Consider the following 24666-nt stretch of genomic DNA (forward strand, 5'->3'; position numbering starts at 1 on the left):
ATCTAGAAACCTTTATGACACGAAATCCAATATACAATCCTAAATAAATATAGGAAACAAATATGTCGTGTTTTCAAATACTCGTCGTGTTTAATGGCAGCAATGATACGTTACATGGCTTTGGTTTGTTCAAGTTTGGTAAGCAGGCTATAAAAACGGAGTATTATAATAAAACACGAATTTAATAGTTAGCTCATCATTTAAATTTTCTGAAGTTAACTTGCGAATAAGGATCGGTCAGTTCAAAGTGATGAAGCTTATGAACCTTTCAACAGTTTTAGCGTCCAAAAATCATCTTAATTTGAATTGACGAATTCGATAAATGCAAATTTTCCAACCGCAGTGTAAATAAGTAATCGGTTTGTTTTGGCTTTACGGGTTGGGTTGTTCCAAAAGCCGGTTTACGCTGACTCAGGATTAAAAGTTAGGGGAAGTTAAATTTTTCCTTGTTTAAAAATGTTTTTCACGCTTATGTTTTGAGTAGTTTGAGATTACTCAAGCTCAAAAGTGAAGGACAATAAAATATAAACGGAAAACCTCATCGAAAAGTTTAAAGCAAATATCTTGCTAATTCTGACTTAGCTTGATCGGGCTTTGAACAATCCGTCCCTGAACAAAATGCTACCCTTTTTAAAGGGAACTAATGCGTTATCCATTTCATTTTTTTTTTAGCCTTCCTAATACCGTCTTTCATGCTATTAATTTACAAAAAATGCCGAGTAGATTTACATTTCATTTTTCTCCAATGCTAAATCATAGTCAATTTCTAACGGCTAAAATTTTGGGGCGGGGTTCCACGGGTTCATTTTGAGGAACACCTTATGAAAACTACTAGTGCCCCGTCTCTTCCTTAGTGCTTGGTCGTTCATTTTGGTTATTTGTTAACCTTTGCTTTGCTCAACTGTCGTAATAATATGGTTAAATACTTGAGGAAACAATAATCAGAGAACAAAAAAAAAAAAAAAAAAAAAAAAGAAAAAGAAAAGAAAAGAAAAAAAAAATCGCGGAACACTATTTAAGTGTGCAAGCTGGACTTTTTTACTAATCCCAGCTTGACAATGGTTTTTACTCGGTTGCGCATAAGCGTGAAAATGAACAGGAGCAACATAAGTCGAACCGAAAAAAAAGTGCTGTGCTGTTGGGGAAATTAATATTCCTAACGAAGTGCACCAATGTTCAACATTTCTTTGCGGCCGCCTGTGTTTCTCATGCTTTAGCCTAGGTTGGTTTGTCTTAAAATATTACGATTTAACCAATGACTACTGAGCAGTGATTGACAAGCTCCAATTATAGAAAACGTTTTCAGTGCTCGTCACATTTGTGTAAATTTACAGAACTTATTAGTTCACTGGGGTGAGGCAGCTTTCTCTGGTGTCCATTCGATCGGAGTTGATTGGCGAGATCTGATGTCGTCTGAACATTGGATCGGGACTCTCTGTGTTGGTACACAGGTTACTCATGGCATGCTTTTCTGACCAGGCGCTTGAGTTTTCTACCACTGAGTGAGAGCCCGGAAAGTTGCTATTCTTTGTGCTTTCCCATTTCTGCTTCTTTCGAAGATACGCGGTGCGAACATCTGTGCTTCGGAGAACATGCATTATGAAGATGAAGAATCCCTGCAAGGAAATGTGCTTCGTTTAAGCAAAGTGTGAACGCAGCCTTGTTAAAAGCATTAATAAAATCGTTCTCGTTTTTTTTACCTGTTGATAACTTTTTAAGCAAATACGTTCAGCGCTTCATAACAAGGAACTGAGGTGATCGCTACTAATTGTTGGACTTTATTCTGGCAGAAGTATGGCCTTGTCTTATACATTGTTAGTTCAGTCAAACGCACGCTAAATAGATAAGAACTTGTAGACATTTTCGCTAACAGGCCTTCTGTCTTTCTTCTTTTGTTCATAATAGAGATACGAGACTCAGTTACTGGAACTGAGACTTAAGACTCTAGGGAACGACAAAGGATTAACATGGAGCTCTATAGAAATATTTCTGGACCGTGAAATTGCCAAGGATCAAGTTTTTTCTATTCCTGTCCAAGAAACACTGAAGAAAATCATTTCTTCGCTACATGTCAAGCACTCTTAAATACACCTCTGTCTGGGAGGATTCCACAAGCACTCCCCGTGTTGTTGACATTAAATTAATTAGTTGTTTACCTACCTGAAGCGAGTTGAGAATGGTGAAGATGTACTGAAAGACAAGTCCAGCATCCGTCACGCTTAAAATACCAAACACCCAGGTCATTCCCAGTAGAGGAAACAGAACTGCACATGCCTTTAAACCTTGTCTTTAAACACAATGAAAGAAAGCGTCAACATGTAGATTTTGAGTTTTTTTTCAAACAAGAAAAATATAGTCCAGCCTGCTAAAAGCCACAAAGATAAGCTAAGAAGAAATGAGGATTGAGGTTTTTAAGCAACATACCTCACGTTGGAGGTATCTTTTGTACCCTGCATTTTTGTCATCTCGTACACCACGCGACAAAGAATAAAAGAGTTTATCTGAAGAATTAAGAAAAAAACAGAGGCAATGTCAAGGATAATGCTCAACACTTATAGAGATCAATATTAAATTTTAAAGTGGTACATGATAAAGTTCGCATCTTTCCTATCTACGCCATTTTCAAACATAAACGTGAAATAGTCTCTAAGAACGCGATAGCCTCATGGTTGGTGCGCTCCTCTCCAGATCGAGCGGCCCGGGTTGGAACCCTCGCCGGAGACATTGCATTATGCTTTTGGTCACGAAATTTTACTCTCACAGTGCCTCTCTCCACCCAGATTTATAACTGGTTATGGTAAATTTAATGCTGGGAATAACCCTGCGATGGACTAGCATCCCATCCAGGGGGGACTAGAAATGCTCCTAGTCACTTCATGCTACAGAAACCGTTGTAAGCTCCCGCCTTGTGAGCTACTTGGCTCGTATGCAGATTTTACGTGTACGAGAAGAAAAATGCCTTTTACTATTTTCAAATATCTCTTTCCGTTCCAGAGATATTCAAGGTTTTAAAATATGCAAATTAGCCAAGTGATGACGTCATTAACTGAACTAAATTTTTTTGAAGTATGATGAAGAAATGTTTGATTATCTGCAGTAAGATTTTATTTGATGAGCTTCACCATATGAGCTTAACAATTTGGTTACCATGGCAACATACGGAGGTCCAGACCTTTAACGCTGCAGTTTGATATTTGCCAAGGGTGTCCCATGTCTATGATCCAGCAAACATATAAATATGTTTTTCGAGCTAGAAATTACTGAAATATTGAATTGAGTTTGGCAGGGAATAGAAAGAGTGAACTGCCATGAGAACATAATTATTATTAGCCGTAGGTGTGTTGTCTGTGTGTACTATTAGCCTACTAAGTTTCAATGGTCTCTGCTGCAAATTGACTGAGAGCCTTATTTATATACTTGAAGTAATATCCATTTGAGTGTAAGACATCATCAGTCCCATTATCAGTCCTCTCATTTGCACACTTTATAGGTTTTTCAAATTTCAATATCTCCGGAACTAATGCAGATACTAACAAACAGTAAACGGACTTTATAATCTTTCGAGGAATTCTATGCGAAACACCTACAAATTCAAGGGGTTAAAACTTGATCACAGTACCACTTCAACAATGTTTTAACAAGAGCAGGTTTAGCTTATTCTGTTAGTTCGACGAAATGGCTCATCAACTTTTATTAATCCTCTAAACAACAACAAATGTTTTTTTTTTCCAATGGGACACTACCGGCAGTTGCAAGTGATGGCATTTAAAATGGCTGATACAAGCATTACAAGAATCATCGATGAGGTGTTTGGTATTAAGAAAATGATGATTTTTCAAGGGCCGACATTTGCGTGAATAACTATATGCTAACTAGGTTCGCAGAAAAAAAAAAATGTAACAACTACAATTTTACCAGGCAGACCAGGACGACTGGGGCGGCAAAGGTCCAAACCAAATTATTTGAGAATGAAATCCAACAGCTGCAAAAACAAGATACATCCTATACGTTATAAACACACACACACACACACACACACACACACACACACACACACACACACAAATCAATCAATCAATCAATCAATTAATCAATCAATAAAGAAAGAAAGAAAACAGTCAGATTTCTGTTTTTACGATTGGAAAAAAGGAATTTTCTTTTACGTTTGTCTTTAGCTATGGACATGTCCTTAGCTATGTCCTTAGCTATGTGTGGAAAAAAAATATCTCCGGTTTAGTTATGCACCTCCAAAAATAATCTTTATTGTGTACATGTAGTTTTCAACGTCAAAACATCGGTTTATAGGCTTGGGTCCAGTCTAGGGGCCAGATTTTCAAAGGCAAATGGAGTCCTACGATAAGATAAATGTCAGCAATTGCTTCTTAACAGTAAGACAACTGTATTTGAAACAAATACTTAGAAACATCCTAACTTTCGGCCTCGTTAAACTAGCTCCAGCATGAAAGCCAGTAAAAAGCTTTTTCTCGTAATTTAAATTGTCAGATACTTACTAGTCACTATGTACATAGCTTGTAACTCCGTGTTCTGCACCGGATGCGATCACAATCGAACACACCACCATAAGCAATGGGAAGCCTACAAGAGAAATCAAACTGACATACTCATATGGGAAAGAAAAGAAAAGAAAAGCCAGGAAATGATTTTCTTATGGTTATCATGGTTATCAGTATTGCTAGTGGGCGCGTGCGCACTACGACGACGGCGGAGTCGCGCAAGATAGCGGCCATACTCCAGCTAATAGCTTGACGGAGACATGCAGCCTTCGTTTATAGCGCACCTCTTTGTTATTGGGCATCCCTGTTATGGTAAATTGACATCTGTCAAAACTAGATATGCACTGATCAGTATCACGTGACCATATTGGGGGGGAGGGGGGCTCAAGTTTATCGTTGCTGACAAAGTACTGGTTTACAATGGGATCATGGGCTCATGTCATGTTAACTTGCTGTAATCAGGGCCGGGTTGTTAGGAAGCTGGTTAACACTAACCCAGGATTAAAAGTTAACCAAAGCATAAATATTTCTTATATACAAATGTTTTTCACTGCTTTTGCTTTGTGTATTTTGAGATTATTCAAACTCAAAACAGAAGGCCAAACAATATACAGAAAACCTACAAAATTACAATACTCAAATTCTCGCTCATCCTGGGTTAGCTTATCGGGCTTTGCACAACTCGGCCCAGGAGCTCCGCTTTTAGGCTTGGCTAAATCTAGATATTAGTTGAATGATGCTGTTGCAGTCCCTAACTGTATAAAATCTTTTGACATCCTTATTGCTACCGACTACCCTGCCATCTAATCTGTATCCTTTATACGGAAGATGGTTTTGATGGACTGCTGTTCAGGTTTATTTAGCTACATTGATTGACGAATCACTTCTTGTTTTCCATTGATACTAAGCTCAATCATGAAGGGTAGTTACGTAATTTACCAAAGGTTTGTGCATACCCCAAGAGAATGCATAAAATAGCTTCATTTTTACTAGGGTGTTGAAAACTTTGACAACCATGAGGTACAAGTAGATTCCCTCCATAAGCATCCAGGCAAACCCGACCAGATAAAAATAATGGATAGACACTGCTACAACAATACAGGCTCCCTGTGAAAGAACGATATTATTAGAGAATCAGTTAAAGTCTTCCACATTAGTTAAAAACAGCAACAACAACAACAACAACAACAACAACAACAGCAAAACAAACAAACAAAGAAACAAACAAAAGAATCAAAGCAAAACAAGCTGAGAGCTAAAGAAACAAACAAACAAACTAACTAAAAACAATCATGAGTCCCAATCCAACTCCTGTCAAATAACTTTGTAGAGCTATTAAATTAAGAAACGTCTGACTTTTGTTCTTCAGGTTTTTCGAACAAGGGTTGATCGTTGCCAAAACTCTTCGTCAGTTTCAGAACAACCGTGTCAGATGGTGATTGGTTATCTAAATGAAACTACCTGTTTTGATGTAGCACCAATTCCTGCGAGGAAAATGATTTGTGCCACGGCTATTGCTATGACTAGATTGAGTCGTATCTGACACTGCTCCTGCTTGAGGTTCCTGTCGTGAAATTCAGGACAAAGAACATTAATTAACACGGAAAAGCCAGAGAAATGAGCTGCTTTGTTGGTGGTGTGACTATGCTACGGAGGGGTTACTTACATCAAAACCAGATAGGTGAGAACAGTTAAAGTCTCGCCCACTAGCGACAGCCCGCAGCCAATATAAGTGATGACTTCCAAGGCCATTTGATGTCTGTCAGGAATCTAGGTGAGGAAAAAGAGGTAGATAGACCATATGTGATTCATACATAAATAGGTAATATAACAACCAATTTCCTATCACAGTAACCAATAAATAAAGAAATAAATAAAGAAATAAAGAAATAAATAAAGCTGAATATACTGACCAGGATCCTGGCTGTACGAAATGATGTAAGCTCTCTCAGTGGGTTAGATTATCATAATTAAAATGGCCTTTCTTGATGAACACTTACGCTGTTAGTTTGTCCAAGTTAACTTTACAGGAAAAAAAAAACAAAACAAAACAAAACAAAACAAAACAAAAACAAAACAAAAAACAAACAAAAACAAAAACAAACAAACAAAAAAAAAAACGGAGAAATAAAGAAGGATTTACTCACTTTTGTTTCTCCCACTTGCAAAAGAACGGCAAAGTTCGTGAGATGATTACAACTACACACAACGTTATTGTTAGTTTTGTTGACCAACGTACATCCCCTGTTTGACCAGGAACCGTTGAACCGACTCCTGCCCAAGAAACATGCAAATAAATGATTAAAAAGTAGATTTTAAGTTTTGGACCTGGAGAAATTAAATCAGGATGATCATTTATTTAACTTAGACATATACATAAATTGGAACAAAAAAATAGCTGGTGTGGATATTAAAATGTACCTGATGTCAAAGTCCCAAAATACACAGATTGATTGATCATCAAGTTTAGAAGGCTTAAAGAAAGAAAACGAAAACACACTTAATAGAGGGAATGGGAAAGGGTTAAATTAGTATAGCCTACTTTGTATGGATTTAGGGAGTTTTAAGGCCGATACACACGAGGGTTTTGCTCCTTGGTTTAGCTCCAGGGGCACGCTCCGGAAGCAAAGCTCCTCAGTGTGTACCAACGATTTTCTGGGCGCACTTCATTCTCGGGAGCAGGATTTCCAACCTGCAAAATGTTTCAGAACATTAATTTAAAGCGGTTAAATATTTGGGAGCAAGATCCTTGGACAAATTGAAGAAAGTTAAAAACGCTCTCTCGTGTGTAACATAATATGGAGTAAGCTCCCACACTATGCTCCCCAGTGTGGACTAGTCGTGCAAGTTTACCCTGGAGCATGCTCCTGGAGCAAAATCCCTCGTGTGTATCGGCCTTTAACCTGTGGTCTAACACTGTTAACGCAACTTTGACTACTTCACATTTGGAATGTTGCTACTTTTTTCATGTCTAGATCAATGTGCTTATGCCTTACGTCAGGGCTCTTTCTCAAGCTGTCATGTTTACCCTGCATTTCAAAACTCTGATACCTAGGCTGTTTCTAATTGTAGATTGTCAATTCTAATTCCAGCACTTATGCCAGATTCCAACAGCTAAGAATAACACAAAGGCTTTCGTCATAGAGCCGAAGTATTATATGTAGTCAACGGAAAACACAATAAAACACAATAAAATGTCTTCTCACCTCCTCCAAAGTGAATGATATGGTAACGTTTTTTGGCAGCAGAGTAGACAAGTTAGGGAATATAGAACATGCGATGACTCGTGTTTGAAGTCTTGTAGTTTTCATTTTCTTCCTGATAAAAGAGAAAATATATATATTAGCAAATAATGAAACAAACTTTTATTTCTTGATATTTCCATTACGTTGGAGACTAAATAAACTAAACTTAAGATAATTTGTTCATATATGTTTGATTTCTATACTGTCGAATACCTACCCATCAAGAAAGGACTGACTTTCATCTGGGAGTAACTCGTGCATGTCCTTATATAATATTCCAACCAGAAAAGTTTCTATGAACGAAATATAACAAATTTTATGTCACGACTTCTCGTTAACAGAATAAGACGATCGTACGGAGACTTATTACTAATTATTAAAAACAAGACGCACTGCGCGCTGGGTCCAACCATGAACATTACAATGTCTATAATCATTATCAAGTGTTGATTCAAGCTGTTGAAGGTAGGAAGGAATAAACAACGCTTAAGTTCTCCATTGTCCTGTCTAAAGAGAAATACTAATAAAAAAAATAATGCTTTTATTTTTCTTCGCTATATATCCTGAACAAAGGGACACGCTCAGATCAACTTTTCAATTCCTTGACAATAAAAAAAAGTTATCGATTCTGATTGGTTCTCCGCAGGCGTTTTTGTCACGTGATTGACGCGCGATTTCGTGATCTCCAGCCATTAAGGTATCCATTTCACCTTTTCGTAATTAGATATCCCTTTTTGGAGACGTACGCCCTGCACCCTAAGTCACGTATTGGTTTGGTAAGCTTATGATTGATGACGATAGTGCTAAAGTTTCTGCATTGGTGGCAAAATCAAGTTGAGTATGTTCCAGTTTAGGGTAAGGATTTCGTTGTCTTTGTGGCACATTTCCTTTCAAAGATTTCAGGGCAAACTAAATTAAAGATCAATCTGCCTGCCTTCACTTCCTACTCCACGAGCACAAACGTCATTCACCATTCTTCATTTTACTCCTATGAAAGGGCCACGGAGCGGTTCATTTAATAATAAGCAAAGCTTTGCTCATATGATTTCGTACCTTGTTTTCCAAAGAGTTCTGCTGGTAGAAAGATCTTTTCACTTCCATCACCAAGGTGTTCTCTGTCGTCCTCAGAGGGAAACCATACGTCTTTTTCATGACCAACGCTTACACTTCGAACCTCCATCACTGTAAACATCAGGAAATGTTATAAATTGGCTAAGGAGAAAAGTTAGTTAAAATATCGCAGACGTCATGTTTAGGGGGCCAATTCAGAAAACTCAGAAACTGTCTGGGGTGGGTGAAGCCTCGAGTAAATAATCATTGGAAGAGACAAAGCTCGGACAAAACTCCTTTCTCAAAATGTAAACGTTTTTTTTTTTTTTTGTTGATACTTCACTTTATAAATATATCATCATTCGATTTGTCTGAGGTCTGGACATACCATGAGGAATTAACACTTTTATTAAACCATTTTGAAATCAGTGGTAATCCTTGCAATCTGATTGGCTCTCAGTGGTGCGATTTATTCACGAATCGCACTATTTTTTGCTCTAAATCGCATCTTTTTCTCAGCCAATGAGAATGGGACAGTAAAACAAAACAACCAATCAGATTTGAAGATTAGTTTAAAGTAATCAATAAAATTTCAGGAAAATGAAAGGCAAAAAGCCATTGTGTGGAGAATTTTGCAACTACTATTGCCAAAACTTTGTTGTCATTGTAGTTTTTTTCCAAAAAAAATTGAAGAATTCAATTAATTAGAGTTTCTGAATGACGATTAAGAGCTCCATCAGGCTTAAGACCTACTTTGATGGAAGTTTCTAGCGTTCATGTCCATTTTGACGAATATTTTGGCGATTTTTCTTCAACATCTGCTCAAGATCCGTATGATACCGAGTCCAGTAAAACATAAACAAATGAAAACCACACAACAACAAATTCTGAACCATCTCAAGAAGGTAGATGTTTCCAGGTTTCCGGTAGTTTCAAACGAAGCAAAAAAAGAGCTCAACTCTGTCGCTGTGAATAAACATAGTCAAAATACACCACACTGCACAAAATAGTGAATGAACGAACGTGTTATGAAGCCGGTGCCAGTCCCGCCATCTTGGAAAAATCTTAAAAGTTAAAACAAATGTCGCCCCAAGAACTTGACAAGGTCCTGAGTATTAAGTCCTACGCCGAGGTCACAAAAGAAAACGAAAATGATAACGAGCTGGAATCCCTTAAAATCATGCCATTGAACGGTATTTAAACGTGCACTCGAGGGAGTTTCACAACTCAAAAGAAATCGATCGCAGAATTACACAGGATATGCACCTTCAAATTCCTTCTCCAAAGACAATGAAAAGTCTCAGTCTCAACCACAGAAGAAAGGAAGGCCTTCCATAATTGATTCAGGCGACGAGAACTGAACTTTTACACCTGAAGTACACTATTCTCGTTCTGACTTCAGAACTGCTTGTTTCTTTGTCATGCTCGAATGAGCTTTCGTCACATGACATCGTTTTGCATACTAAATGAGACGTAAAGGTGTTTCCGGTTCCGCTTTTTTTTAACAAACCAGCTACTGGAACATTACACCAAACATCTAAAATTTAAGGCGATAAAATTGTGCGATTTCAAAATGGATTTAATAAAGTGGTAATTGAACTTCGTGTCATACAATTTTGGTCTGAAATCATACTTGTGATTTCAGACCAAATTGCACTCCACTCAGTTCAATTACCATTATTTATACAGCTTTCTAACTTCATCAGAAGGCTGCATGGTTAGCCAACCACCCATAATAGTTAAGAATTGGTTCCTGCTTACAATTAGCGCGCGTATATCGAGTTATGGAGTTTGGAGAGCACGAAAGAAGCGCAAGAGTTGCTCGAGGCGCAGCCGAGAGCAACTCTAGCTTTTTCTAGCAACTCTAGCTTCTTTTAGCAACTCTAGCTTCTTCTCGATGTACGCACAGCATGAACCACGACCTTATGTGCGGACACGCAGGAAGAGGATTAAGTAAGTAAGTAAAAGCATGAACCAATTCTTTTATAACATTGTGATAACATAATGGGCGCTAAAAGCTGTCTCATTTGTGATTGACTACAAAGTTCTCGCAGAGACAAAGATCATTAGGATCCTAACACGGCACAATCATTTGAGCAACAGTTGAACGAAAACGCTTAACTTGGTTCCTTAAATTGTCATTGAAACACTCGCTTCTTCGAATTAACTATACAGAAAATGTAGGCAAACAAAGTCAAAACAAACAAAGTCCAAATACTCAAGTTTAAGTAAACATATCTTTGCTTGACAAAAGTAAAAGGCTCGAAGTAGGGTTTGGATTGATCAGAATAATCTTCACATTGCCAAAACTTAAACTATTATTTTGCAGCTAATTTGAAAATGCACACGTCATGTTATATACGCACGGCCTTGCGTATATTTAGCAAACAAATTCCATGTTGCCGTACGTCTGTTCAGTAGTAGATCACAGATGACGTCAAAATCATCATCGTGTGCCACTTATTTGGTAAGATCAAAATAAGTGGCACACGAGGCAATAGCCGAGTGGGTCACTGATGTTCTTACCACATTTAAACATCTTCTGTGATCTATTACCGAACAGACGGACGGCAACATGGAGTCTATTTGTTTTATATAATAAAAAAACGACGAAAAAAACTTTATTTTATTTTAAAATCTTTCAACATAACTCGAAAGCCGGCCTTCGGTCACTTTGGCAAACGCGAAAAAACGCCGTGTGATGTTATCTATTGTCTATACAAAATGAAGCAATTTCATTGGTTGCTATGTGTAACAAAGAATTGTGATTGGTCCAAACAAATCACGCCACTGTCAAACTTGAGTCGAAAATCGCTTCTCGTGGATTGAAAACTTACATCGGAAGCAGAATTGAACTGCGAAGTCTACAAATCTAAAGAAAATGTTGAAAAGGCAAGTCAGTTTTTATCATCAGAGCAGCCCTGTGAGCCGAAAAGCTGGGATGGTGTCTTGAATGTTGCAGGAAATGAAAATATACGCTAGGAAAACTTGCGGTTGCGGGCCATTTGCTTCGAGTTTTGGATGAAAGGAGCGTCAGTGACGGTGGAAATTTGTGTCCTCTGTGGTTGGTGATTGTCAAATCAGTTTGATATAGTGTCGGAGACACCTTATAGCTGGGATACAGTCGGCCGTGAGCTGTAGTGCGCTCTTCTCTTCTCGCTATTATGCCCTGAATCGGACTGGAACGTTCGCGTCGGAAAACAACTTAAGCTCATGTGTTTATTTAAACTGATGATGTTTTGATGTTTAATTCCTAGATTCAAACTGTGTCAACAATAATTTTAAGACTGAGAAAAGTTCAATTTTTTAAATAAATTAATGACATAAACGTTTTGCTTAGTGGTTTTGTTAAATTCGAGACGTTTAGCAATGTTTTCTTACCTTAAAGTACTTTCAAGATCAATTTTGTGTTTGGTTTAGTCTCGCTCGACTGCCGACTGAGATTGCTCAAGAATTTTTTTTTTCAGTCATTTTTTAGAAACGAAACGACTTTTTCTTTCTTCTTCCAGACTCTCGTACCTGTCCAGTGCCTCGTCATGACTTTTTGTACCTTCTTAAAACTTTCCGCCATTTTAAACACAGAGGGAAGAACTTTGAACTGATGACGTCAATCGTGCGGCTGTCCTCTTATAGATAATAGGCGAGAACCAATCAAAATGCGAGAATAACCTGGGTTATTATACAATAAAGAATTGGTTTATGCTTAGCGTGTGTATATCGAGTTATGGATGCACGCGGGATGTTTGGAGAACACGAAAGAAGCGTAAGAGTTGCTCGAAGCGATAGCCGAGAGCAACTCTAGCTTCTTGAGTGCTCTCCAAACTCTCCAAGTGCATCCATAACTCGATATACGCACAGCTAAAAGCATGAAGCAATTCTTTTATAACATGGCGACAACATATTGGGCGCTAAAAAATGTTTTATTTGTGATTAACTACGAAGTTCTCATAATGCACGGTGAAGGAAAATAAAGGTCATTAGGATCCTAACACGCCACAATCAGTTGAACGAAAACGCTTACCTTGGTTTCTAAAATTGTCAACGAAAAATTCGCTTCTTCGATTTAATTATAATAAAAATGTAGGCAAACAAAGGCAAAAATACTCAGTGAAAATGTAAACAAACAAAGTCAAAGTACTTAAGTCTAAGTAAACATCTTAGCTCGGCAAAAGGCTCGAAGTAGGGTTTGGATTGTTCAGAATAATCTTCACGTTGACCAGACTTGAACAAAAGGGACTCGCACTGAACTCGACGGAAATTTTGCAACTGAAATGAAACTGCACACGTCATTTTATTGAGCACGGCCGGACGTACATAAAGATTTTGTTCATGATGGCTCAATAGGAATTAGGTAGGAATAGCGCGCGCGCTATGTTATGATGTGATTTGGTCCATGATAGGAATTAGGTAGGAGTAGCGCGCGCGCTATGTTATAAATAGATTTAGCCAAGACTAAAAGAGGAACTCCTTGGCCGGGTTGTTCAAAGCCCGATTAAGCTAACCCAGGAGTAGGCGAAAATTTTGATTTGAGTTTTTGTAACTTTACGGTAAAGTTTTCTGTTCATATTGTGGCTCTCTTTTTTGAGTTTGTATAAATTCAAACTACAAAGACATAAAGAGTGAGAAACACAAAAAATTTATACTTCCAATGATTTTTGAACCTGGGTTAGCTTCCAAGCAACCCGGCCCTGATTACAACAAGCTAACCTGGCTTGAGTCCGCGATCTAATAGAAACTCAGTACGTCGTCAGGTATTTAATTTAGCGTATGGGGTATTTAATTTAGCGTTTAATTTCAAAGTTGGCTTAAACAATAACTCACCAAAGTGCTCTTCAGTGCTAGTTATGTTGGCATTCGAGGTTCCATTTGTCGTTAGATGTTCCATCGCGTATTTCATGGCAAATTCCTCAAGCTGCCGAGTGGCTACCAACAGATTTGTCGCCGTTTCGTGATAGGAACTGTTATTGGAATGTGCAAGTAGCCTTGAAGTTTCATTCACGGCAATCTAAATGCATAGAACCCAATATTAAGGTAGATTAAAAATCAGTTTAACCTAGTAGGCCATTAGACTAAGTTTTTCCCCGATTTAAATATCAGGGAGCTTAGCAATGGCGACGGTGACGGCAAGGACGACACCTAATAAAACTTGAATTGAAATTTCACCTTCGAGTTTCACAGTTAGCTAGACCTATTAACTGCGCCTATCGCTTTGATAACTTGGTTAATATGTAATGATCGAGTTCCGTTCCTGAAAGGAATACGGATAATAAGCCAGCGCTGAGATACACTTTGTGTTGTTGTTATGAAAGTCCATATGGTTGCCATTTGAACTTTAATGAATGCACAGTTCTTCACAGGAATAGTTAATTAAGCTAAGCATTGGTGGTAGTTTTTTTCCTTTGTTATTCAAACCACTCTGTTTTCGCTTAAATTTACGTATAAATAGTTTATTCTGTTATTCTTTTACTTTATTCGAATGTAACCGTCGGAGATTGATTAACAGTTGTTCAACGTTGTAAAACATTACTTTGTCCAAAACGGGCAAAATTTGGTCATTTCGCATTGTTTGGTATTAAACATCTAGTATACCCGGGTAAAGTACGTGCAAATTGTTCTGTTCGATAAATATTTTTTTATATAAAGGTTCTCGTTGCCGATGCCGTCGTGGTTTGCTGCAGCTCCCTTAAATTACGAATAGACAAAGATATCACCCACCCCTAAATAACATGTTTGTGCTTCACAGCGTTACCCCACGCCCTTGAATTCACCGAAACTCGTCATCACTTGATGAAACATCTTTGTTTTTGACGTAATAAACCTTATCCGTGTTGTAATATCAGGGTTTGGAACACAAAATGGTGTGACTGGTCAACAATACGACCAATAATGGAAACAATCCCGAAGATTTTAAAGCGCAATAATAGTTTCTTACCTGCAGAGAATCTTCATCGTCAACATTGAGCTGCTTCAATTTGATGAGATAATCTGTAATCTTTTTGTACCGAAAGAGAAACACAACATCATTACGTTAGGTATATTAAGTAACTTTTTTGCATTTTTGCCTGGTGGTTCTTAAGCTCGACTTGAAAATTGCAGTCTATGCACTTATATACGATATATACTACCATGTACCTACAGCACTAAGTCTAACAAGAAAACTGGTTTAAACAGGAAAACCTAAGACAGGAAAAAAAGTGCGATGGTTTTGGCCGAGTTTCCATTGTATTCGAATATGTTGTAGAATTTGTTTTAAAGTTTGGTGGGAAGTGTAAAAAAGCAAACAAACAAACTAAAAGGTCGTGTACTTTTTATGTGCCCAGGGAAGGCAAGAGGATGAATGCATTTCTGTTGTAATGGAAAAGGAAAGAAATCTGTTTCCACCGACACATTGAGCGCGGAGAATTATATTTAAAGAATCTTTATTCAAAGCTATAGATTTGAGGGTTGTGAGCTGTCAAGGAAAAAAAAACTATACATACACACATACTGCTATGATTGTACTCTTTAGGAAAAATAAAAACACAATCACCTGTTCCTTTGCACTTGTTGATAGTGTTGGTGAGATACTGGCTGACACAAATGTGAAAGTACTAATTGTTCTTGAAGGCAATATCTTAGTCGTATCTGTTGCTTTACTTGGGAATATTGCTGTTACTTTTGTCATCAACGTTGTAGCCACTGCCGTGGGTTGCATTTGTGTTGACTTTGACTCTGTTATGCTTGTTGATAAAACTACAAAGATTGAGATCGGTTTGTATAATGAATGGTCAAAGAAGATTGTGATGCAAACATGCAATGCAAAAAAATTATCACTTTATCTTTTCTCAGTGGTTAAATCCTTAAGTCAATTTTAGGACATCGTGGACTCTCGGCTTGCTTCCGTACATTAGAAAATGAATGTCGAAAACGAAAGCATGGTTTATAAAAATTCTGTTTACCATTAACGCAAGCGTCACGTGTATGCTAACAATAACCGTCTACTTTCTAAAATCGTCAGATAACATTCTCACAGTTATCTTTTAATCTAGACTAGTCAAGAGTACTAACTGAGTATGATAGTTTTGAGTTGTCAGATATCATTCGTCTTATAGTAAATCAACTCTTTACCTTCAGATCCTTCGCAAATATAAGCATGTTTTTCGCTGCAGTTTTCAATTTCCAGAAAATTGTCGCTAGTGATCAAGAAGCAGTAAACTCTGATAGGGCCAGTATCTACTAATTTTGTGGCGTCGTTTACACCTACGACGTCGTACATCTTCGGTTTCGCTGAAAATGACGCTCCAGTATCACTCCATCTCCACCTTTCAGGCCGTGCTGTACGACTGAGAAAGTTAAACTTCTTTAGCATAATGCTATTTACATCTGCGTAACTGGCAATTCTTTCCACGCCATAGCAAAATATCGCATGCTTAGCTGGATCACTGGTTACCTACAAACAATAACCTCCATTTGGCGCGAAAATGTGCTCGAATATTTGCCTGCGGCCTTTTTATGTTCCGAGAAGGGTACCGTTTTCCGAGAGCGAAGCTCGAGGAAAACTTCGAGCTCCGAGGAACAGATAATGTTCAAAGACAAATATCCGAGCCTATTTTAAAAGTGAAACGGAGGCTATTGTGTTTATTATACTTCGAATATTTTTCAGTTTCCAACGCCCACAGTTTTGAAAATTGAGTAATTCGTTTTGCACGAGCAAAGGCGTTATTTTATGGGGGCGTCTATGTATTGTAAATATTATCTTTTCGGGGCGTTTTAAGAGTGTGCCAACAATAACAATAACAATAACGATAACGATAACGATAACGATAGCGATAACGATAACGATAATGATAGCGATATCGATAGCGATAGCGGCAACGACAACGATAACGATAAAGATAACAATAATAATGAAATGTTAAGAATCTAGTGTCACTGGGCAGTGCCTTTCCAAGGAATCCAGCGAATTGCACAAAGCTATACGTAAAATCTATTTAGCATATCTGGGTTATTCAGGTTCGAAAACGCTTTGTAGCAAGCCACCAAAATTTGGTACTTTAAAAATATGAGGAAGTTATGTAATTATTTTTTATGCCAGGGGGCTACGCTTGCCCCTAGGCATATGTTTCTTTGTAAAAGTTGGAAATTTTGGGATCCCATATTTTAATGAGTTGGCTTATGAAACATCGCGTATTTACCGATATTTACTCATACTTACTTTATTATACAGTCGAGCGGTTAGGCATATTTTTTGTTTGAAAAAACATCGAAAAGCATGAAATCGGTAAAAAGGTCCATTTCGGACATTAATTTGGGTAAAAAGACCTCTCTATAAGCTCTCCTTATTTATTACCAACCGTAATTGGCGAAAAAGAGTCTCACGAATAGTCAAATGTGATTATGAGAGAGAGAGAGAGAGAGAGAGAGAGAGAGAAAGAGAGAGAGAGAGAGAGAGAGAGAGAGAGAGAGAGAGGGGGGGGGGGGGGCGAAATAACCTTTTAAGGCTGCTCGCCTGCTTCAACCAAGAGTGCGTAATGTGTGACGGAAAGTAGACGATCAGGCAGTACTAGAAGACTTGAAATATTTCCTGATATTTTGTCGTAATGTAAGTCTTATTGAGTTCTCTAAACGTTCAAAGTCAATAAATCTAACCGGGTAATGTCAAAGAATTGTTAAAGGACGGGACTTTTTGTAACGTTGTATTGTAACTTTTTACAAATTGTAACTTTTTATTGTTCATACTTTGTACTAAACTTAGTTATTTTATAGTAACTCGTATATATTTGGCACAGAGGGCCACTAGCTTATCAGTTTATACTGTCACGTGTCACTCTCTCTAAATAAAGTTGATTGATCGATTGAATCGCCATTTGCACATGAAATGTTGAACTTTCATTACTTGCTTGAATTTTTTGCGCTTCAAAATTAAGAGTGCCCACAACTTTTAATACAGATATTTGTAGCTTGGACTTAAAAACTGAGTGAATTAGGCTAATAACAGTCAATCATTCCTGTAGAGGTCCCACTTTTGAAAAAAACATGTTTGCTTGGACTCAATGTCAGTAAAGATGCTAACGACCATTTTTAGAGGATAAGGAAAAAACGTCATAATTGACTTTGCTTGTGTTTAAGATAAGCGGTAGTTTTAAGTTGTGTGGAAAAAAGAAAGGAATGTGCAGTAATTCTGAAAGAATTAGAATGTTTTGTGAAATGTTCGAGTTTTATATAAGCAGCATAATTATATGACGTAATGCCCAAAATTTTAAATTTCAATTTTCGATTTTGTGTGGTTTTAGAGGTGGTTCCAAAATATCTTCAAAAAATGAAGAAAGTAAATGTGCTGAGTTAAAGACCATTTTCGTTCATATCATATGTTGCTTGACTTGTGTAGAAGGCAATCCATTCTCCATAAAAACAAATTTAGTGGCCGGGTCTTACACAGACACGCCCTTAACTGTTTTTACCAAACCAGTGGACATTGTTTCTTGCGCATTCCGACTGGCTACTCAAACTAGGGATGGTGTTTGCTATCCACCTCCCAGGTTTGCGAAAGTAGTGAGCAAAATCGATCCCCCATTTGCTACCAGAAGAAGAGGTCATGTTAGTAGTCAATGAGGTAGCTGTTTAACACAAAGAAAACTACAAAAATCGGCTTTGTAGTATGAACAAGTATTGCCTTATTGTGTAATGCCGTGAAATTCATGGGCTTAACCAACACAAAACAATTGGTTTACAATTACCAACTATTTAACATGCTTGAGTTATAAGCTTACTCTGATAACTTCAATGCGGATACTGTTTAATTTTTTTGTTATTGCGAGTTTAATGTTCAGTTAGTTTGTCAGCCTTCAAGGTACCGGGCCTAGGATAAAAAAAAAAAAAAAATTGCACTGCTTGTAATTAGTTGCCGTCTGATTTAAAGCGGAACACTTCTCCCACAGGTTCAACGAGATTTGTTTTGATGCACCTTGGTTCTTTTAACCAAAAATTAACGGCAACAGTGGATACGTATTACTTACAACACTTGTAGAGCCGTCCAGTACTTCGTTATCCTGCTATAATTAAAAGCCATTTTCGCCTGAGTTAGTTCATCCGGCTCGTTTATAATTGCAAGATGTTTGGAGTTATATCCTTGACATGCTGTTTGAGCTTCACTGTAATTTTTCCAGTCTGAAAATGCCTGGTACTCCACGCTGCCTGACAGACCTGCGTGAAGAATGTAAAGCGACGCTTGGCATTATAACATCCACTCGAACATGGCGCGTATTTAATTTAAGTAAGAAAGCCATAAAGTGCTTCTATTTGGACTTATCATCTGAAGAAAGTTTTCGTACTTTAATTTATTGTATGTATATATCTACTCAAGTGCTTCTAAAGTGCGTCTATTGTATTTTATTTATTTCTATAGGATAACAGTAATAAAAATTTAAAATAGTGACATTGAATAGTCTTATGGCAAAGAAACGTGAATTGCCTTTTGCGGTAAGTAACCTGGAGATGTCCCTCAAACGGATGTTCACGTGTTTTCGTTATTGGGTAACCAGTCATTCATCGTTTCACTGGTCACCAGAAATTAGAAAACTCAACAGTTACTGGCGCTTTATATAAATACGATTTATTTTAAACGAACAATGATTCTTGTCACAAGGTCTGAAAAATTTTATAAACGAAGCTCGATTGTATCGCACAGTATTCATTAGCGATTAAAGTGAGCTCACTTTAATCGCTGATGAAGACTGTGCAATACAGTCGAAAGGTTCGTTTACAAAATTTTTCGGACCTTGTGACAAGAATAATTGTTCGTTTATTTATACACCAAGGTCAAGAATGAGCGTACATAGTCACGATTTATTTTGTTTGAAGAAAGCAAACGATGAACGCAATGGAAAACGAAAGAAAAAAGAAAGAGCACGGTGCTGTTGTTGTTCTTTTTACCCAGGCAGTGAGGCCTGGGTTTAAATTTCGGCTCTCTCTCTTTTTTTCCTCGTTCAGTCATCAGATCGCCGTCTGGTCTCTAAAGCGCAGGCGTCACCTGTGCAGGCGTACAGCACATGGAATTTACAGACGTTGTCGTCGTGAAAAGTTAACAGGGATTCCTTGATTTCTAGGGCGATGAAATCACATACAAACGAACACACCAGATGCTTGTAATTATATCCTTGACATGCTACATGAGCTTCACTGCAACTTTTTGAGTCTGGAAAGGTCTGGTACTCCACACTGCTTGATAGACCTGCATGACGAATGTTTGACGACGCATGGGCTCGACATTGCAACATCCACTCAACCATGTTACAATTAATGCTATAAAGATTGGCGTGTATTTAATTCAAGTAGAGATGCAATTAAATGACTTTACTTGGACTTATCATGCGAACAAACATTCCGCGATTTACCCTATTGTTTGTGTTATTAATGATAGATATCTACTTGACAGAGGGATCTCAATGAGACCTACCTAATTTGACTAACAATAGACGGATCGAAACTTACATATGTAGAAGAACCAACCAACGACTGTTGACAGACGTTAAGAGTCCTACAGCCAATACCATCAAAGCTAAACAGACCAATAAGTTTCAATGCATGGACTGGAATTAAAACACCACGACTGACAAACGCGGTGCGCTTGACTCTGAAGACAATTTCCGCTCAGGCTGTCGAAACGTCAGTCACCAGCAACAGTTCTTTTCAAAACTTCCCTCGCCCAGAAGATTTCACTATACGAATTGCGTTTTTCATGAACACTTGAATCTGCTGTTTTGCTTTAGCAAAACGCGAACAATAATAATAATAAAATTGATTCCTTTTTTTGCTTTACCATCGGAGACTCGGAGCCACGGGCTGTTAACTTTGGCTGGAGGAAGTAAACACCGCAAAAATTGAAGCGCAAGGGTTACTGTAAGTTTTCTCTGCGTCCATTTTTACGGGTTTATCTCGTCCTAACTGAAGTCACTGCGCCTGGGTTTCAGAGGCTGATTTGTTTATACTTTTCAACCTTTGGTTTAGTGAAAGGCCCATTTTAATCAGTCTACATCAACAAGCTACCAGTTCGCCTGAAATGGACTCACTTATGTTACCCTCTCCAATAAAGTCTACTACTACTACTACTATTCTGAAAATTTAGTGTTTTCCACTATTTTTTGCAACATAAAGGAATACAAGCGTTATGGTGTGACAACCCAACCAAGTAAATAATCATAGAAATTGCTGCCAGTGAAATATTTTAAAACTGAAGGAAAATGCCCTATGTTTAGGCTTAAAAGGTAAGGAATTAATTATTTTCATACATACCGCATAAAAATACCAAGATAGCACCAACAATCAGCAGGTGGGTGAAAAAAGTCTCCTTCATTATGATTCTGAAACAAAGCAATAAATGTGGAAATAAGGAAGAAAACCAATTTTTGTGCATGAGATGGGTCACACCATGAATCTTTACCTGATGGACGGTGGCCTTTGGGCATGTTTAAAAACGGATACGTTCTTCTTCTAAATGGCAATCATGATACCAAAATTGTCGTACGTGAAAAAACTGCATCAGTTACCCGTGCAAACAATTCCTCTAAAATAGAGCTGAGAGGAAATTATTAAAAATGCGGCTTTAGAGTTTTCAGAGTAGATCCCCTGTTTCATCTTTCACTTTGGCGTAAGTAATTTAATCGTCGCTAAAGATCTATCTAAAACTTACAATGAAGAAGACTGACCACAAAGCCACTTCAGTCTCCACAGTCATACTGAACTTTTACATCTTTTTTTTTCTTTTATATCAAGTAAAATGTATGAGTGAAAAAAAAAAAAAAAGAATGATTTTTATTTCATCGTATTTTTTGTTTGGTTGATGTTAAATGTTTCATTTTCCATCTTGCAATAGGACGGGAAAAATAAGAACTTTTCATCTTTTGTTCAAACTATAAACCTACACGCAATGAAGTGAAATTCTGCCTGTAAACGACCACAGTTTTACTCTTCTTTTGAACGAAATAGCCTACAAATTAGAAAGAGAGTTATCAATACTTCCGTTTTCTGAAATAAAGTGGCAACTCGCAAACAATTCTAGTTTGCCAGGAAATGAAGTTTTCAGTTTATCAGTTTATCTCAAAATTGACAATTTTGAGCAAACAATATTTTTCGGTATATGCAGATGATTCTGTCTGTTAATTACATCTAGTTTATAACTGTCATCAGATTGTCACTCGGTTGTCGCTTTAATTAAACTAGCAAAAAGTCACGTGATATGAGCACAAAGTCGTTATTATCAGGTTGTAATCGATTTTCGCACTGGATCTTTCAGGAGCAGCTCGTGGTTTTTGCTAACTGGGCAAAAGCACGAAAGCAGGCACCAAATAAAGCGAGAAAAGGCGTGAAAATCTTTCAGTTAGGATGGCGCCGATGCGTTAGTGAGAAAGCAAAGGCTCGTATTTTGAACAGGAGAAGCTCCTTACGCAGGTCGATGTGAACTAAATTGAAAATTAAACTACATTACACATTAACATACACAAACAGAGTTATCGTTTTTGGTTTGTTTTCACCTGTCCAAAATAATGAGTTTTCGTATGAAAATGAACGCATACTCTCTGATACGTTTTTGCCTATCGCAAGCTCTAAAACGCCCGAAAACGCTGATGCATGGAAAAGACAGTATATGACGCTTTTTTCGGCAGTGGTTTGAAAAGCCTCCGTTTTCACCTTCCCACACTAGAAACGGAGCGGTTTTAAAATGATATTATTTTAGAAGGCCCCAGTTTTGAAAACTATTTTTTATCAGCGTTTTCGTTGGTTTTAGTGTGGACGATAGGCGATAATGGGTCAAAATACACGCGCTTTAGTTTGCTCGGCGCCTTGGAAAGTGCTGCAGGAAGCTGTTGCCAGCCACATCAGCTAATGGTTCTCTCCATAGTTCCACATAACATAACTTTACAATATCTTTCATAATTTATACAATAAATTTATACCGAGTCCAGTTCCACTGTGTAGCGCATATTTACTCGGCATGATAAATCCAGCACTTAGGTATATATTGCTTGTTTGAATTAAAAAAAAAAATCGGAAAAGCCGATCTTTATGACATCTTTAAAAAGGTCCATTTCGGACATCAATTTGGATAAAAATCTCTCTATAAGCTCTGCTGATTTATTAACAACTGTGATTCGAGAAAACATTCTCACGAAGTGTCAAATGTGATTAACGATCTAATGGCGGGTTTGGCGATGACTCAACTCAAATTATAGCAAACTTATAAAAACCAAGAAAATGAAATGGAAAGGTCTGAACAAAACTATTAAAATAACCATTTAAGGCTGCTCATTTCCATGGGAATACGTGATTTTTCATCAACGGCTGCTTCAACAAAGAATGAGGATGTATGACGAAAAAGCGACGTTCTGTGATCAGTGCTAGGACTCAGAAGGAGAAAACAAAATGTTGAATTTTGACTTACTTGCTCGAATATTTTGAGAGAATTTTAATTTCAGTTTTGTAGCTTTTCCGTGAGGTGCCCACAACTTTAATACAGATATTTCTACCTTAGGCTTAGTACATTAGGCTGATAACCTCTATCACTCATGTATAGAGATACACTCAGTACCACTTGTGAAAAAAATCTGTTTGTTTGGAGGCTATGTCAGCAAAACGCCAAAGACTTTCTTTTTAGAGGGTAAGGAAAAAAAACGTCAATACTTTGCTTGTGTTTTTGATGAACAAATAATTTTTAGTTGTACGGAAAGAGGAAAAAAATATGCAGTAATTCTGTAAGAATTAGAATGTTTAATTAAATGTGCGAGTTTTATGTAAGCATAATGTAACCCCCATAGTTTGGAGTTTCAATTTTTGATTTTGTGTGGTTTTCGAAGTGCCTGCAAAATGAATTCCTCGAAAAATATAGAAAGCAAATGTGCCGAAATATAGGCCCTGTTCCTTCATTGCATATATTGCTTGACTTTTGTAGAGAAAATGAAGACAATCCATTTTCCACGAAACTTTGAGTGGTCGGTGCTCAAACGAACACGCTGTTAATCCCACTTTTTGCTTTACCCTCGAAGATCCAGGGCTAGAGAACCCTGCAAATATTGAAGCGACGAAAGTTACTGTAAAGTTTCGTCGCTTCAATTTTTGCGGCGTTTACTTTCCCCCAACCCAACTAGCTGTCCCTGGGTCTCAGAGGATAATTTTTTTGCTTATTCTTTTCAACATTTGGTTCAGTGAAAGGCGCATATTAATTGAGATTAGCCAGCCACCAGCTCGCCTAAAATGGACTCATTTATTGTGTGTTCCTACATGAAGGAAAAGAAGAGTAATGGCTTGAGAATCACTTATAGATATTGTTGCGAGTGAAATGTTTTAAATGTAAAGGAAAATGTTCTATGTCAAGGCGTAAAAAGGTAAGGAATTAATTATTTCCATACAAACCGTGTGAAAATTCCAAGATAGCACCAATAATAAACAGGAGGTCGATGATTAAAGTCTCCTTCACTGTGATTCTGAAACAAAGCAATAAATGTGGATATATAACAAAAAAACATTTCCAGCTTAACATTATACTTGAGATGGGTCATGTCATGAATCCGTTCAAATCTGTACCTGACAGACGCTTGCATTTGGTTATGCTTAAAAACGAATACGTTTTTCTTGTAAATGGCAATACCAGAATTGTTATATGTCAGAAAACTGCATCAGTTGACGACGAATTAATAGGATTCGCAATTTAGCCAATGCAAACAACTTGTCTAAAATAGAGCTGAGAGGAAATTATTAAAATACGGCTTGACAGCTCTCAGAGTAGATCCCCTGTTATATCTTGTCACCTTGGCTTAATTCAATCCTCAATAAATTCTAAATATCAATCAAAAAAATTACAAAAACGGAAGACTGTCTTAAAAACT

The 24666-nt window shown here is 37.5% G+C and overlaps 1 protein-coding gene across 2 annotated transcripts; it reads right to left on the reverse strand.

Annotated features, from left to right (window-relative positions):
• Positions 1-655: 655 nt before the first annotated feature.
• On the reverse strand, positions 656-24460 carry LOC145495108 (adhesion G-protein coupled receptor D1-like). Of its 2 annotated transcripts, XM_081474680.1 has the most exons (21): positions 24365-24460; positions 24194-24264; positions 21080-21147; positions 18805-18991; positions 15917-16131; positions 15339-15541; positions 14742-14801; positions 13631-13814; positions 8813-8941; positions 7977-8052; positions 7721-7832; positions 6936-6988; positions 6662-6788; positions 6181-6284; positions 5976-6078; positions 5471-5621; positions 4512-4596; positions 3916-3982; positions 2425-2501; positions 2161-2287; positions 656-1616 (listed from the first exon to the last, which is right to left on the reverse strand). In XM_081474680.1, exons 3-21 carry the CDS (start codon positions 21138-21140, stop codon positions 1341-1343), a joined length of 2397 nt encoding a protein of 798 aa, XP_081330806.1. In that variant the 5' UTR covers positions 21141-21147; positions 24194-24264; positions 24365-24460; the 3' UTR covers positions 656-1340. The 2 variants fall into 2 exon arrangements, with proteins under 2 accessions (XP_081330806.1, XP_081330805.1); XM_081474679.1 differs by lacking the exon at positions 24365-24460 and having other exon boundaries at positions 24194-24331.
• Positions 24461-24666: the final 206 nt, after the last annotated feature.

This window comes from Orbicella franksi, chromosome 8 (genome assembly GCF_964199315.1).
Source record: "Orbicella franksi chromosome 8, jaOrbFran1.1, whole genome shotgun sequence".
In the NCBI taxonomy this organism is placed as follows: domain Eukaryota; kingdom Metazoa; phylum Cnidaria; class Anthozoa; order Scleractinia; family Merulinidae; genus Orbicella; species Orbicella franksi.